Here is a 16253-nt window from a genome sequence, read left to right as displayed (position 1 = left end):
CTAGGACCTTCCCTTTCAGTAGGCAAACACTGCCATTCAACGCTCTGTACCACCATATTTTTTCCGCTCGCTTACATATTTTCTTTACACATATATTTTAAGTAATATTTTAAGTGTTTTCTGCATATTTTTTTATGCTACATATAAAAATGTATTATCAGAATTTCTCTATCACTTATATTTTTTATATGATAGAGAAAGAGAGAGAGAGAGAGAGAGAGAGAGAGAGAGAGAGAGAGAGAGAGAGAGAGAGAGAGAGAGAGAGTTGATTTTTTAAGTAACTGTAAAGAAAAAGAAAAGAGAAATATGCTTTAAAAAGGCATATGATCGCTTTTTCTTTTATTGCCGTATTACACTATCCTCTCGCAGACAAAAGTTGTATTTATACGCCTCCATAAAGATCTTGGATCCAAACATCGATACAGCCTTAAAAGGTATATATATATATGCATTTCGATATGTGCGATCACTTAAGTAGAATCGCCATCGATGTATCGCAATCAAAAAGCTTAATTTTAAATTGCCTTAAACGCATATTTAAAAAAAATTATGCCTTACATATAATCTCTATTTTTTTAAATGTGCGTTTAAGACGTTTTTTGATAAGTAAGCTGTTCAGTTTTTTTTTTTTTTTTTTTCGTAGATCGTCTTCGCGCTTTCCTCTCATTCTCTATGAATTATTACGCATTAGCGATTAGTCTTACAATTGGCACTCGCGTATTTGTAAATAATCGAACAATTTGATAACAAGAGGATCTAAAATTCCTCGTGATTTCAATCATAAACAATTTAGATAACGAAGGAATAAAGCAGGATGATGATAAAAAGAATGAGGGATCCTATGTAAATGCGATTCTGCAGTCATATATTATTTTGAAGAACTGACGAATATTTTACTTTTTCGCTATATTTTTACGTCATATTATAACGCTGTATATTATAACAAGGATTAATAACGAGCAATCCTAGAGAGAAGCAGAGAAAAACTTTTAATTTATAAATATAATATAAATCAACGAATTTAAGCGAAAATTTTATATAGCACGTTTTAGGATTTTTCTGATACAGAAAAAAAAGAGTCCGCATTATATAATACGTTCAATGTTAAAGTTACACCGTAAATATATCAGTATTTTTGTAAAATGTTACTATATATAGTATATATAAGTGCGATATTTTAGTCAAAATTGTATCGCGACACAGTGATAATTCCGGTAGATCTCTAATGAAAATTAAGAAAGACCTAATGATATGCCGTAATTTTTCGTCAATGAAAATAACTTACAATTGTACAGAGAGATTCAAATATATGTCGCCGAACTTTGAAGATATTCTTGTACAAGAAGAATAATTAAGAAATTTTGTATATATTTTTCACAATATGAAAAATTGTAACAAAATAGAATATTTAATAGTTTTAAATTGTCACACACACAACAGTTTCTTTTTCCTTTTTAATAAAATAATATAAGTTGGAACATTAAAAACTATTTTTTGATCACAGAAATCCATGTCGTATCACCTAAAAAGTAGCACAGTTTTGTTCTTGCAAATAAATAAACTTTTTTCAGGCAGTGCTTATAAAATTTGTCTTTCATAATTCTTGAAATCCAAATCAAAAATCCATGAAAGGATTTGTCTTCACAAAGTATTTTTCAAAAAAGTTATAATTTTTCAGATGGCCAATGTTTACACGTCCCTTTTTAAAAATCGATAATAAATTATTTAAAAATATTTTTCTTTAATATTAGTAGAAATTACAAAGGTGTCTAAATTTTTTCAAAATTTATTTAATATTGTAAGATTAAGTACATTGAATCAGACGCCACCAGTCCTGGAATTCACTGTTCAGTGCCTCAAAAACAGGTTAATTATTAGGGATATATAAGTATATATAATTTCCAAGATAGTTTTTGATTGTCTAAAACTCTGACAAGTTAATCTTAAATTGAATAAATCATATATAAAAACAGATACTATATATACACATGTATTTCAACACTAATTAAATCAATAAATTACATTTTGTAAATTATATATTTGCGAGCGCTAATTGGTCAATAGCTTGTTCCTTTTTTTTTTTTTTTTTTTTTACTATAGACGCATATATACAATCGAGCGACATAGATTTAAATTACTCTGTATCTTCTCTGTATGAATTCAAAATAAAAATCTATTCTCTTTTTTCTTGCTGGAATATTGTTAGAGTGACGCGATTATTATGATTGTCGACGAAAATCGAGTATTATTAATCTCATGCTTCATGAAAATGGACGAAATGGAGAGGATGCATATCATGCCTTCAAATATATGTATACTAATAGAAGAATATGTATGTGATATGCGTGTTTATGTGCGTATATGAATATGCGTACTTTATATATACAGGGTGTCCCAAAACTATGGGGCTTGCTTGTTTCCCTCTGATTCGACTTTTGGGATCGAATTTTTCTCCATAAATGTCAACCAATCGTAAAAATTCAATCAAGAATTTAAAATATAAAATCTCGAACGCGAATTAAATTAAGTTAAATTTAATTAAAATTTAATTATTAAAAAATTTAATTGAAAATTTCAAGCAATTGCTAATAAATGACAAGAATTGAATTCTAGTTTATTATAATTTGAGATAAAAATTTTATGACAAGTATTAAGTTAGGTGTTATAATTTTTTTTCTCAAAAAAAAAGTATGGTGTTACAAAAACTTTTTATCCAAGAAAGAAACAATCGACAATCGGCGGGAAGTGTGCGACTTCTGCGACACCCTGTATACAAATATACACGTGTAGCCCTTACGTGCCACATACACACATCCATGTTTAAAGATTAACAAATAAATATAGATATAGATACATGCACGTCGGGCTGTGTGTATGTGTGTCCAAGCCGACGCGCCATAAATCTAGACCCGCATTTGTATTTCACATTTAGCCTTCCAAGTGCACAGTCTCAAATCTCTCAATCTCACACAAACAATAATATAATATACGATTCTCCTTAGATAAAGAGTCCTTCGCGATCTTAGCACTAAATGCAAAATATAAATGCGAATCGTAACGAATCGGTAGAACGTCTTATAAAATAATTAAATGAAAACATTTGTACTTTAGCAGTATAGAGCAGTCATTTTTTTGTCGTAGTTATTTACTCTTAATATATCGTTATCTTTTCCTTTATATTATATTTTATACATATAATATATGTAATATATTTATATATATATATATACTTTTTTTTTCTTTAAGAATAATTCCCGTTTCCCTTGGCACGCCGATCATTCACTATCATCCTTGTCGTCGCCTCTCATCGTCATCTTCGTAAATAGTATACGCGCATTTTTTAATTAATGGCGAATGCTACATGTTAAACTTTGAAAAATATTTTAACGTCAAGAAAAAATTGATGACTTCAAAATTAACAAGACATTTAATTTTTTTCAGGTGTGCGAGTGGAATGAAAAAATATTTCTCGCGAATTAATCTTCAGATCCGCAAATAATGATATATCTTATCTCTGATATGAATCTCTGAATTTCAAGTAAACTCTATTTTCGTATAGTTTTAATTTGAAGGTTAATTAGTCAAAAATTTTCAAATTTTAAAAGTGCGATTTTTCTTTTATCAGATTTAAAACAGTGCACGATGACTGGAACATTTGGTGCTTGTATGTATGCATGTATGTACAGTGGCAAACATAAATAGGAATAATATTTATTACATCTCGGCTCTTTGTATGCAGAAATTTAAATTTTATAAAAATTTTTCAGAATGTTTTAATTATATTTTTTTTAAATAAATTCTTTTATTAGTAATATATATTAATTTTAAAGAAAGAGAGAGAGTAAGACATTTAAAAAATGTTAAATAAAAATATCAAATATTTTAAATTGAAGAAAGAGAAAACATATAACGTTCACTATTTATACGTTGACCACTGTTTACATATATCTCAAATGTTTGATAAAAAGTTTTTGAGTTAAAGTTTAATAACGATATGTCAAGTATTCGAGAAATCAATTTTTTCTAATTCATCTCTATATAAATTAACGGAATTGCGAATATAAATGTATATTACACAGATATATATCAGATAAAATCCTTTTGGACGATTTGTATTGCTGCTTTTACTTTCAAACGATGCTCGCAGTTTTCTTCACACGCGCCTTTAAACATATGTACGATGGATATAAATTTACGCAAATGCTCGATATAATAAAATATCATTTTCTTGAATCGATTTAAAATCAATCTTTTCTTGAACACGAAAATGATGTAGCAGAATATTAATAGTCTTTGAATTAAAAGAAATTTTATATAACTTTACGCAAATTAAATTAATTTAAATTTTGAATTTAAATTAAATAATGATAAATAAACGTTAATTAATTTTAGATGAGCTTAGTTATGGAAAATCTCTCTTCAAAAAGTGTATCTACCGACATTTAACATTAAATGTTCAGAAATTTTTAGAGAAACGAGATAGAATTTTTTAACAATGGATTAAGTTGTAAAGACTTGACAATTCTATATTGATGAAAAAATTTCATTGCGCAAATTTGAAACCATTCCGTACAGTTATGTATATTACTGCTTTTAATGTATGTATCGAGAAGAGAATGAGTATACATAAAATGTGCGCGCGCGCACAGCCAGAAATCAATATCAAACGGAAGGATAATTATTATATAATCTTAGCAACTGTATGGGCGGAATTCATAGAAGTATTTCGAAAACCATTTGGATTATCTTACTTTTCTAACATTTGCCTTTCTTTTTACACATTCGCTTGACTTAAATAGCACCTCCGACGATATAACGTTGATATAGATTATAATTAGTGTAATAAGTACAATCAAATATAATAATAATAATAATAATATATCTATATCAATAATAATTATTATAATCATAATAAAAATGGTCATAATAATAATAATAATAATAATAGTACCAACGATAATAAACATATCGGTGATAATGATAATAGCGATAAGGAGGGACAGCGATAATAATCAGATTTTAACCACAGTAATATAATAATCGTAACGATAGTGATTATGAATAACGAAAAGGCTTTGATATATAAATACAAAAATTCAGATGGAAAACGGGCTAATAAGAGCCAAGCGCAGAAAATAAGTCATTTTGCTGATATTTAATTACGATTGTGGAGAATTATCGAAGATGTAAGGCAGAAGATGAGGCTCAAGACGCATGAAATTTTTTTTGTTTGTTAATTGATCTGTTAAAGATGGTCCAAAGGAAGGATCAAAATGTTCAAATCAATTAAAAAAGATTTTAAGATATAAGTTTGCTACTTCCTGCGCCTCAATCCTTATTAATCCATTTCCTATCTGTATATCGATTATGCCAACGATTTTTATAAGTATATATACAGATATTATAGCACCATGATCGAAATTTCTCGAAACTTAAAAGAGAGAAAGCAAAAGATCTCAAATTAAAATCAGAAAGTCGAGGAAAGAGTAAAAGTTAAAGGACTAAAGGAGTGGACGAACCTTGTCCAAACATGAAAAAAAAGAGAAAATTGGAAATAGGAGAAGGAAAAGGAGGAGGAAAAAAAGAACAAGATTATCTCTTTTAATCCGTTTAACATCAAAGGAAATAGGGAAATTGAAGACTTTTCAACACAAAATCTCGATAGTGGCCGAAGAATCTGTAACAGCCAGATGTTGATGCGTATATATTTATATATGATATATATATATATATATATATATATATCTATAATGATCGTTCTTCAGATTGAAATCTAACTAAATACGTTTCTGGATCCTCCCTTTTGGAAATACACTCTACAACTTTGGATTGTTAATTGTCGAAAAAAAACCCTCAAAGTTGGATGTGACTTCGGACTGCCAATTGAAAGTTAATCTTCAAATGATGATTAATCTTCAATTAGTAATTAACTTTAAAATAACAATAGTTGGATATAGGTTGAGTATTAACACTTAAATTTGTCGTTAAAGTTGAGTGTTAACACTTAAATTTGTCGTTAAAGTTGAGTGTTAACACTTAAATTTGTCGTTAAAGTTGAGTGTTAACACTTAAATTTGTCGTTAAAGTTGAGTGTTAACACTTAAATTTGCCGTTAAAGTTGAGTGTTAACACTTAAATTTGCCGTTAAAGTTGAGTGTTAACACTTAAATTTGCCGTTAAAGTTGAGTGTTAACACTTAAATTTGCCGTTAAAGTTGAGTGTTAACACTTAAATTTGCCGTTAAAGTTGAGTGTTAACACTTAAATTTGCCGTTAAAGTTGAGTGTTAACACTTAAATTTGTCGTTAAAGTTGAGTGTTAACACTTAAATTTGTCATTAAAGTTGAGTGTTAACACTTAAATTTGTCATTAAAGTTGAGTGTTAACACTTAAATTTGGGTGTACATTAAGCGTTCGATGCAATCCTTAATTTTCAATGATAAGTGTAGGTTGGGGATTTACCTTTAATGATGGTTGACAAAATTTGAGTGTTAACTATCAAAGTTGAGTGTATTTTTCCATAAGTGCTGTTTACGTTAGTAGTAAATTATTGATATAGATATTTACGCATCAATATCTGTGATCTGATCCTCTTCCTACTATCAAAGTGCAAAACGCGTTAACTCAATTATCATTTTATCGTGTCTTTCTTTTTTTATCGTATCGGTCAATCAACGCGTTTTTTGCGCTATGAAAAATCGAAAGATGAGAAAATGAGCGAAATCGGAATAAAATGATCTTTCAGGACAGATCCCCAAAAGAGGAACATCATCAATTCGCGCGCGAACGATCGGCAAGAACACAGAGGAACACTTTCGGCGCTGTTCAAGGATGACAAAGGACGATTAATCGGCGCCATTGCTAAGAGATACAGATAAATAGAAAGAGAATTACCTTTTTATCATAATAATACAATATTGCTAATATTATTACTATAATGTATTTGGCCGTTTAATTTTATATATATATATATATAGCAACGCTCGCATGAACATTTCTTCGATTGTTACCTCGTTAAATAATTTTCGTGGGACTAGAAATTTTGAAAAATACAATCATACTAATGAGAGAAAATTGTCAATCCTGCGAAGAAGAGATTGCAATATTTATGTATTTATATATATAATATGTATTTATTTTTCTATCGTTTATTTTTTCACATATTCTTATGCCTCTCACCATTATATGATTCTCATTTGCACTGACACAATGATGTAAAAAAAGCTAATGCTTAAGAGAGCTCTCGGATCTTTTTCTTTTTTCTATTTTCCTTTTACTTCCTTTTACTTCCTTTTTCATTTATTTTTTTGTCACTGAAGTCCTTGATATTGGAAAATCACGCTGCTGAATTATTTCTCACAACTTTTTCCAATTTTAACACACCCGAAACACTGATATCGATTTCTCCGCCAGATTTTATCTGGATATATTTTTCCGGAATTTTATCTCTAAAATCTGGTAACTTTAATCAATATTTTCCTTGTTCCGCGACAATTGAATAGAAAGCGGAAACAATGATATATAACGATCAATATAAGCGCCAAGTCACGCACGCTCGATTTACACACTGGATCACGAAAGAGCTTCCATTGCCGATTACGATGATTAGAATAAAAAAGCGAGAGAACACTACCACATGATTGTTGCCTTCTAATCGCCGATATGCTCTACTTTGCGATTTGCTCGACATTAATTAATTAATAGCTACTTTTTTGCAATATAGTTTCAATAATGTTTCTTTGCAATATACATATATATATTTCTCCTCTATATATATATATATATTTGTATATATTTTCATATTATATTAAACGATGATATCCTCTTTTTCCAATATATTAATTAAGTATGATATGTTTATTCACAACTTGATGTGAGCGCTTAGAAAGAGAGAGAAAGAGAGAGAAAAAGAGATAGAATGACGAAGATTGAAAATTTTTTTCTTCTTTCCTCTAATATCGCAAAACCAGCATCTCCGATTCTCCTTTCAATTCAAGCGATAATAAATCGGATCACATTATTACTTTAAGTACGTCCGGTATATAGATAAAACAGTGATACCTATATTAAGGTGCTTTCCAGCAACAAAACACAATTATACACTGTGTTACACTTGTCTCGACTTGTAGCTGGAACGCAGCTTATTGTTAGCTTCTTTATTTCTTCTTACAAGGCAGTCACTTTATTTACATAGCTTCTTTAAAATTTTAAGGTTTGTTTTAAGTTTTTTTCAAGTTTTTTTTTAATTTACCTCCTATACAGTCATACACTGTATGATGCAGTGTTACACAATATCGACTTGTAGCTAAAACGCTGCTTAGCTTCTTTACTTCACCAGAATGCAGTCACTTTACATAGCTTCCTCAAAGTTTTAAGCTTTTTAAATTTTTTGAAAAGTTTATCTCCTACCGGAATATCAGTTCATAAAAAAAATATACCAAAGATACCAAATGTACCAAAAATACCAAAAATATGAAATGTAAAAATGTTGGTATTCATAGACACAAAAGTATAACGGTCACACTCGAATACACAACATTTTAGCTGCGTACGATTGTGTAGACTTGTGTTATAATTGGAAAATACTGCGTTAAACGGTGTCGCCTGTGTACGTTACTGGAAAGCACCCATAATAAACTTCGTTTTTCTCTCTTATCCCACGTTTCACGAATGAGTATTTCGATGCATTCGCGCGCGCACGCGCACACACACACAAACACACTCGCACACACACACGCATTGCGATTATATATCGTTATGCATTATACGCTAGTCATTGTCAGAGAGTTATTAGTTTAAAGTTTAAAGAGTCGGCCCGCGTTCGCTTCTGGATCGTTTCGCGCGGAAGCGACTCAGGTATAAAGCTTTTCTGGACGTTGCATGTGCACGCGGATATATTTATATGTACACACCTGTGCCCTTTATGTGATGTAGATGTATGCAGGTTTTTTTTCTTTTCATCAATACATTCATAGATTTTTACACACATGTGCGTGTGTATAAGTACCGGCTCATCGCGTTATCGTTCTTTACTGTTATCTTTCGATTTGTTACAGCTCACAGATTTACGTTTCACCTTGCGATGAGCATAAATATTTCGCGTGATTAATTGAGGAACTTTAATAATCCACGAATCGCCGATTGTGCGTTCCGGTTTCTTTCTCGCGCGCCTCCGTCCGGAACGATTTCCCGAAGCGCTACGCGAAGATATATATATATATATATATACATATAGAAGATTTATATACATACATATATATACATATATATATATGTGTATATATATATATATATATATATATATATATATGTATATATCGAGATATATAATTTACTATTCTACTTGTCGAGTAATAAAAATAGAGATTGCATAGATTGAGATTCGTAGCGAATGCACCTATATAAGGAGATACATCTTATAAAGATATCTTCTCGAGCCTTACAACGTGAAATTTGTATATGCCTCTCCTCTCTCGCGTCTGTACGATTTCATAAATTACACGCATAATAAATACATGATGTTGCTTAAACCCGTTCTACAATACATCATATGTCGCAGTCGGATGTCGGAATTTCTTTCTCGAAAACGAATTCTCCTCATTAGATCATCGGCTGTGTTCCGTCATCCGACTGCGACATATGACATATTGTAGAATGGGCCTTAGTATGCGCATGTATTTCGTTTATGTTTACGTGGCTGTACAGTCACTCATCGTACTTTCGGCGATATTTAAATGTCAAGGATCGAAATCGGTAAGTTCGGCATTCAGGAACACACTTAGGAAAAATATTTTTCGATATATGTAATATTTATTTTTATGAAGATATATATATATAAAAATATGCAAAATTGTGAAATTTCAAATTAGAATACAAGTCTCTAAAAAAAATGCGTAATAATAATTTTATTATTATTACGTATAATTGTTAAACATAAAATAATTAAAAAAGTATATAACAAAGAGAGAAAAAAGCGCATATATGAGATATGATTTAAAATCGATCTCTTCGTATATATATACGTAGATATATTTGTAACATTGAAATATTACTCTCACCGATTTCGATTCCTGCAAGAGACACGAGAACGTACTCGGCAACGCTTAATACAGAGGGGAACACTTCGTATAATCTTATAATTTCTGATATGTCCGTTGAGTTGGTGTTGCTGTTGCTGTGATGCTATCTGTATCATCTGGCCGATTTCCGTTCTAGTAAAATAAGCCGCTCGAATGAGTGCTGCACATTGTGTATTTTTTAAATCCTTATACTTTAAACATGTAGTCGCAAGAAAAAAAAGGACAATAAAATTTCGAGCATGAACAGACGTGACTTCATGACTCGATTTATGCGTTTGTGCTTGCGCTTGTCCATTTTATGTCGTCGCGGTGGTAATAAAATTTAACCACCCGTTACATGACGCGGCGCGAAATAAGATGCCTCCCTTCATTGATTGAGTATTTTATTTAAGTACACACTCGTCCGGAAACACGCGTGTTCTGTATGCGGGTATGTGTGTGGTATTGCCTGGCGAATAGTACAAAGCCGTTTCCGTTGAAAGTTTGAGCAAATTGCGCCTGCGAACCTGCTTGCCTCCGTACTTGCACGAAAACTCCTCGAAGCTCCGTCCTATTGCTTGCGCGGCTTTTGAAGATATAACCTCTCTGTTGCCCTCTTCCGATTATCTTCTTCGTCATTGTTCGAGCGATCGAGATATCCTGGAAGTAAATTAGCGGGAATATCTCGAAGGATCGCCGTATCGAAAATTCACGTAAATTCACTATTTGATCTCGCCTTAATATTTTTTTCTTTATTTTTCTTAATTTTCTAATATGACGAGCTTTTCGTGAACCAAAGATATACTTTATTTCTCGTTTTTCTTCGAACGACCGAAATACGTCGACTCTTTTCTCTTTAATTTGCTAGTATCCTTTGCTACAGACAATATCCTCATTCTTCATTCGTAAGAGATACGGTCTCATTTCTCATTGGGACGACATTCATTCAGATCGTCTTCTTCATTTATCGAGATTTATTCCTTCGGATCGTGTTTCGCTGCTATGAATCAAAACGAATGATTCTCTAGATATTCCGAGCAGTCTCGATAAGTGCTTGGGCAACTTGGTTTCTTGCCAGTATAGGGTATCGGTACCACTGATCTCGAATTATCTCATTACACCTTTTATGTCTGTCAAAGAGACAGAAACAAGGCACGGATCATTAAAAGTAATCTATAAGCTTACTATTCTAAATGTACTGCTCAATGTATTAAAGCAATTACTATATTTGATTATCATAAAAGTTTACTCGTATTTTTTGTAAACATTTTTTCAGAATCACACCATTGTAATATAAATTACGAAAAGATAATTATTTGACGATTTTATCTAGCGAAAATGTGTATATAAAAGGGTATGAAAAGGAAGAAAAACCATTTCATCGTCAAAGATCATCTTGTCGTTGCAAGTTTCATAATAATCGGTTAATTACCTCTTCATTGCAAGTCCTCTTCGCACTTGGGAATGTCGAATATCTCGGCGAACAGCGGCGGTAACTTGAGCTTCGTCCAGTTTCTGCGGAACCAATCGAGAAGACTGGCATGCCTGGCCCCGAGCGCTCTCAGTTCAGGTATCCTCTGCGAAACGCTGGTGACCGAGCCGCCGGAATTCTCGCCGGAAGGTGGCCGAGTCGCTTGCACTCTCAAAGCCTCCAGCACACGATCCTGCAGCCTCTGCACGGCCTTAACGTCGTTCAATCCCGATCGCTCGCTCAACAACACCGCCGCCGAGAACAGTCCCAACTCGGTGTCCGTCAGTTGATGAACGTTCAGCGACGACGTGACTTGCATCAAGGCAGACACGAAGTCGGGCTGTCGATCGTCAAAGTAGAATAGAGGGAGTTACGACGATGGCAAAACACAAGCCCCATTTCTGAGACAAACTTTATAACTATTGAGAACAGTGCGTATATCGTGTGAATATCGCAAAAACATGGGTGCTTAAAGATGTATATTAGTCTTTAGTAATCTCTGTACTAGTATTTAGAAGAAATTCCAATCTTACCTCGTACATCAATTCCAATTGCTGCCGGGTAAAGTAGGTGCCATCCTCGAAGGTCATCGAATTATCTGTTGTCATCTTGGAGATGTGGCAGAGCCACACCTCGAAGAAGCCGACTTTGATCAGGATCAGTTGGTCATCCTGCGAGAGCTCGCAGAATCCCGGCATTCGTTTCGCAAATTCCACCACCCTCTGTACCGATGGGGTCACTCTCGTGGCGAATTGCTGCCACAGCCAGATCCTCTGCGACTCGACAGTCTCTGCGGTCGAGGACGCCGCTTCCGGGTCCTCCGGGCTAGTGGGCTGCGAAGAATTACTCGCCTAATCAGCAAGATTACAAACAGATCTGCGAGATTTTCTGCCATTTTCAGCGGGGAAGTCTTTGCGCTAATGAATTATCAGTAATTAAACTATTCCGTACTAAAGAGATAATAAAGCATATTTTATAGCGGAAGCATTTTTTTCATTTAATTCGAAAAATTTTTATCGCGAATTAAAATATAGATCTCTTTCTCATATTAAATTTTATTAAATGTTATTTAATGATTTCTATAAATACGATTCTCTTATAATTTAGATAATAGCGATGGGATTAAGTATCGTACGAATAGGTTCGAATTTGTTTGCATGATTTCTCTATGATTACTTCGAAAAAAACTAGTACTTTCAAATAGACTCGAACCTAGACGAGATATGTTGAGTATTATTCGAATCCTTCAAAAAATGAAATTTGATTATTGGATTCGATTTAGATTTTTAAGTACATATTGAACTTGATCCCATCGATAAGCGATAATGTTTGCTAGATCGCAATGGATTAATCTTATTCTTTTTCTATAATGGCTCACCGGTATTATCATAGGTTTCCTCGTGAGGCCTCTGGTGGACTCTTCCGTGAAGCCACAGTGAGCATGATGCGCCTGCGATACCTGATGAATTACGTCGTATACGGCCAACTGTTTCACGTCAGCATCCGATTGATCAGCCTCGACCACCGCGGCAGACGGTACCCGCGAGATCGCGTTCTGACTCTGGGTATTGTTGTTGTTATTGTTGTTGTTGTTATTATTGTTGTTGTTATTGTTGTTTTTGTTGTTGGCATTGTTGTTGCCGGTGTCGGGCGTGGTCAGTTGCTGCATTTCCATAGCCGCCATCGTTGTCGTCGTCGTTGTTGTCGTCGTCGTCGTCGTTATGGTCGTCGCCATCGTGTCCTCGAGGCCGCGTTCCCTGGACCGTTTCGGCACCCTGCCGTATCTCACAGCTGCAAAGAGACATACGCATGATAATTTTTTGCTCGATATCTTCGATCTCAAGATTTATTCACATGTACAATATTGTAAGAAGAAAAAACGTCAAGACTCTACCCGGACTTGATCCTAGGATCTTCCTCTCATTAGGCAACCACTCTGTCACTGAGCTATTCAACGACATTATTTATTATATATTGAGAATTAATTCTTATAATATTCAAGTATTGATGATTTTTCAGCTGCGATCGATTAGAAATAGAGATCTTTGGCGAATCGCGCTTTAGGAATATAAATAAGACAATAGAATCTGATTATACAAAAGTGACTTTAGACGAATTGTAGTTTGACGCGTCTCCGATTTAAGGCTCATTCAGACAGGACGCGTCAAGCGTCAAGCAGCGAGCAGCAACCATTCAACAACCAATAAGCGAGGTAATATTAGCAATGGCGTAAAAAATATTGCCTCGCTTATTGGTTGCTGCTCGCTGCTTGACGCTTGACGCGTCCTGTCTGAATGAGCCTTTAAGGACACCGTAATCTCTCAAGCTATTTTATGTCGAAATTTTGAAATGTTTCTGAAAGCTATTTTAAGACTTCAAACGAAAGATATTTCGTTGCGTAGATTATAATTAGCGAAGTGTGAATCGCGAGTCTACGAAAGCTCGTTACAATTTTGTCTGCGACATGTGACACGATAATAAGCAGTAGTGTTGTATACGTAAAGCACGTAGTGTCGCACCGGTATCACGCCCTCTCAAGAGGACTCTAGTATTTAATTATGTACGCGCCTGCCCTTTGGTTTACCTTGCTCTCTCTCGTCATAGCAAGTAGATTTTGCATCACTGACGATTAGAACCGCGACCTAGGATCCTGTTTGAATTTCTAACGGTACCGCTGATTCTCGCAAGCTCGACACACACAAAGTGCAAGGAATCAAAGCCGACTCGTCGACACATCATACTTGGCATAAATATGAACATAACTAGTGAATTATTCCATAATCCCATGAATATCTTTTGACGCTTGACATGTTTAAGAATTTCCGCTTTCCTTCTATATAATTACACCAAAAAATTGTATTCTCGAAGTAAGAGAGAAATATATACTATAAAATCTCTCTTAATAATAGATATTCTTAAGTGTTTCTAGAACATCTTCTAAAACTAAAAATATATTCTTTATTAATAATAAAAACGATCGTATTTTTTTATATATAGTGTTGCAATTTTTACAATGCAGTACAGAGTTTGTCACTAACTGGTTTTTCTTTAGTTTATTAGAAGAATGGATGAAAAAAGTTAATAAGTGGTTCGAAAAAGAAAAATAAATTTTAAATAAATTTAAAAAAGTGTTCACGAATAAGTAACGTGTGTAACATAATCTAATTTAAGCGTTTAGAACCCAAATCTCATACCTCATACTCGTTCTATATGTCTATGCTTTCTTTATGTTCTTTGTTTGTGTGTTGTAAAATAATGTTTTTTGTTAATATAAAAATAAATCTAATTTTGTCTATATTTTTATAAATTAGGAATATCTGATTCTAATCAGAAGATTTCTCTCTCAAGTAAGAGAATCCTTTTGGCGCCTATTTTAAAACACAGTATTGTAAAACAAGTGGGAAATTCTTAAAATAAGAATGCAGTTTTTTCAGTGCATTTATTTTGGAATTGATTAAATGATAGAATTGAGCGGACACGTTTAAAAAAGCAAATACACAATCTGCATTAAAAGAAGTAAGAAATATTAAATAATATCGTTCATCGTTTTTCTCCAATATCGACATACATATTTTGAGATTTATCGATTTCCTAGACGACGCGACGTGTAAAAATGATTCGATGCTCTCATGCGAACATCCTATACTTACAGTCTCTGGACATGCCGACGGCTAGGCACTTCTTGAATCTGCAGTACTGGCAACGGTTTCGATTTAATCTGATGACGAGACACTTGCCGTCCCTCAAGCACCTGTATTCTATCTGCTTCTGTATGCTCCGCCTAAAGAAGCCCTGAACAGGAAGTAAGAAAACGCTATTAATAACGATCCCATATACTGCGTCCCGGGGTTAATTATATCGTCCTGACGTATAAAATACGACACTCTATGCCATTCTTTATAAGTGCTGAGAGTTCAGGAAAAGCGAGAGAGAAGTAACGGAAAACGCGTTCATGAGAAAAGCAAGTTCTCGAGCGCCCTTGGTACGCATTATCGCGCATTCTTCCGGATAAAAATCTCTTATAATTACATCGAAGTTTATACAAATGATTAATAATAATTTCAATAATAATTTAAAACACAAAATAAGAGCGTTGTGTTATGTTTGTGTGTTCTTCTTTTTTTGTTGTCTATATTGTGTGTTGTTGTTATATACAATCCCATTTTAATTAATATAATCGAATTAGTTATTATACTTTTTCTTAAAAACAACTCTTGTTTTCTTTGCATCAATTAACTCCTCGCATTATTTTGTGCTTAAAAAAATATTGAGGAAGATCATCGAATAATGAATACTTTACGAGATATTTCATAATTTATGTTTATTGAAATTATATCAAATTAAAATATAAAATATCTCGTAAACTATATATTCACGTAAGGCCATTCTACTCTTATAATTTTTTATGCCAAAAATATTACAAGAAATTGATTTATATATAAAAAATTAGGGTCTTAAAAAATAGATTAATTAAAATTAGGGTCTTAAAAAATTAGGGTCTTAAAAAATAGATTAATCTTCAAATGACCTTAGAACTTGACCTTAATTAAAATTCAAGATTATCAACTTTTTCTCGTTCGAAACCTTTTAATTATTCTCTGCAATATGTCTGTATTGTCTCGTAGAAGTATCCTTCTATTATAAATCTTCAGAAATTTGATTAATTTTTCTTTTAAAGAACTTTAATTGGCTATTATTTGTTTTTAGTTTTCAATGTTAGTTGTT

General features: G+C 32.9%; 1 protein-coding gene across 2 annotated transcripts in view; it reads right to left on the bottom strand.

The window, feature by feature from the left end:
* Window positions 1-586: 586 nt before the first annotated feature.
* The window catches only part of LOC145943195 (ecdysone-induced protein 78C-like), a 67237-nt gene continuing 51570 nt past the window's right edge, over window positions 587-16253 (bottom strand). The window contains exons 3-7 of one of the 2 annotated variants that reach the window (XM_083050675.1): window positions 15179-15320; window positions 12907-13319; window positions 12062-12379; window positions 11490-11868; window positions 587-11187 (exon numbers count right to left, since the gene is read on the bottom strand). In XM_083050675.1, coding sequence (XP_082906801.1) covers window positions 11494-11868; window positions 12062-12379; window positions 12907-13319; window positions 15179-15320 — 1248 coding nt within the window. In that variant the 3' untranslated portion in view covers window positions 587-11187; window positions 11490-11493. The remainder of the gene's footprint in view (window positions 11188-11489; window positions 11869-12061; window positions 12380-12906; window positions 13320-15178; window positions 15321-16253) is intronic. The other variant, XM_083050676.1, reaches the window with a different exon arrangement.

The sequence above is a fragment of the Prenolepis imparis genome, unplaced genomic scaffold (assembly GCF_030444845.1).
Source record: "Prenolepis imparis isolate NDT839.2.m4 unplaced genomic scaffold, iyPreImpa1.0 SCAF_11, whole genome shotgun sequence".
NCBI classification, from domain to species: Eukaryota; Metazoa; Arthropoda; class Insecta; order Hymenoptera; family Formicidae; genus Prenolepis; species Prenolepis imparis.
The sequence above is the reverse complement of the archived record's forward strand: the minus strand, read 5'-3'. Positions and strand labels throughout refer to the sequence as shown.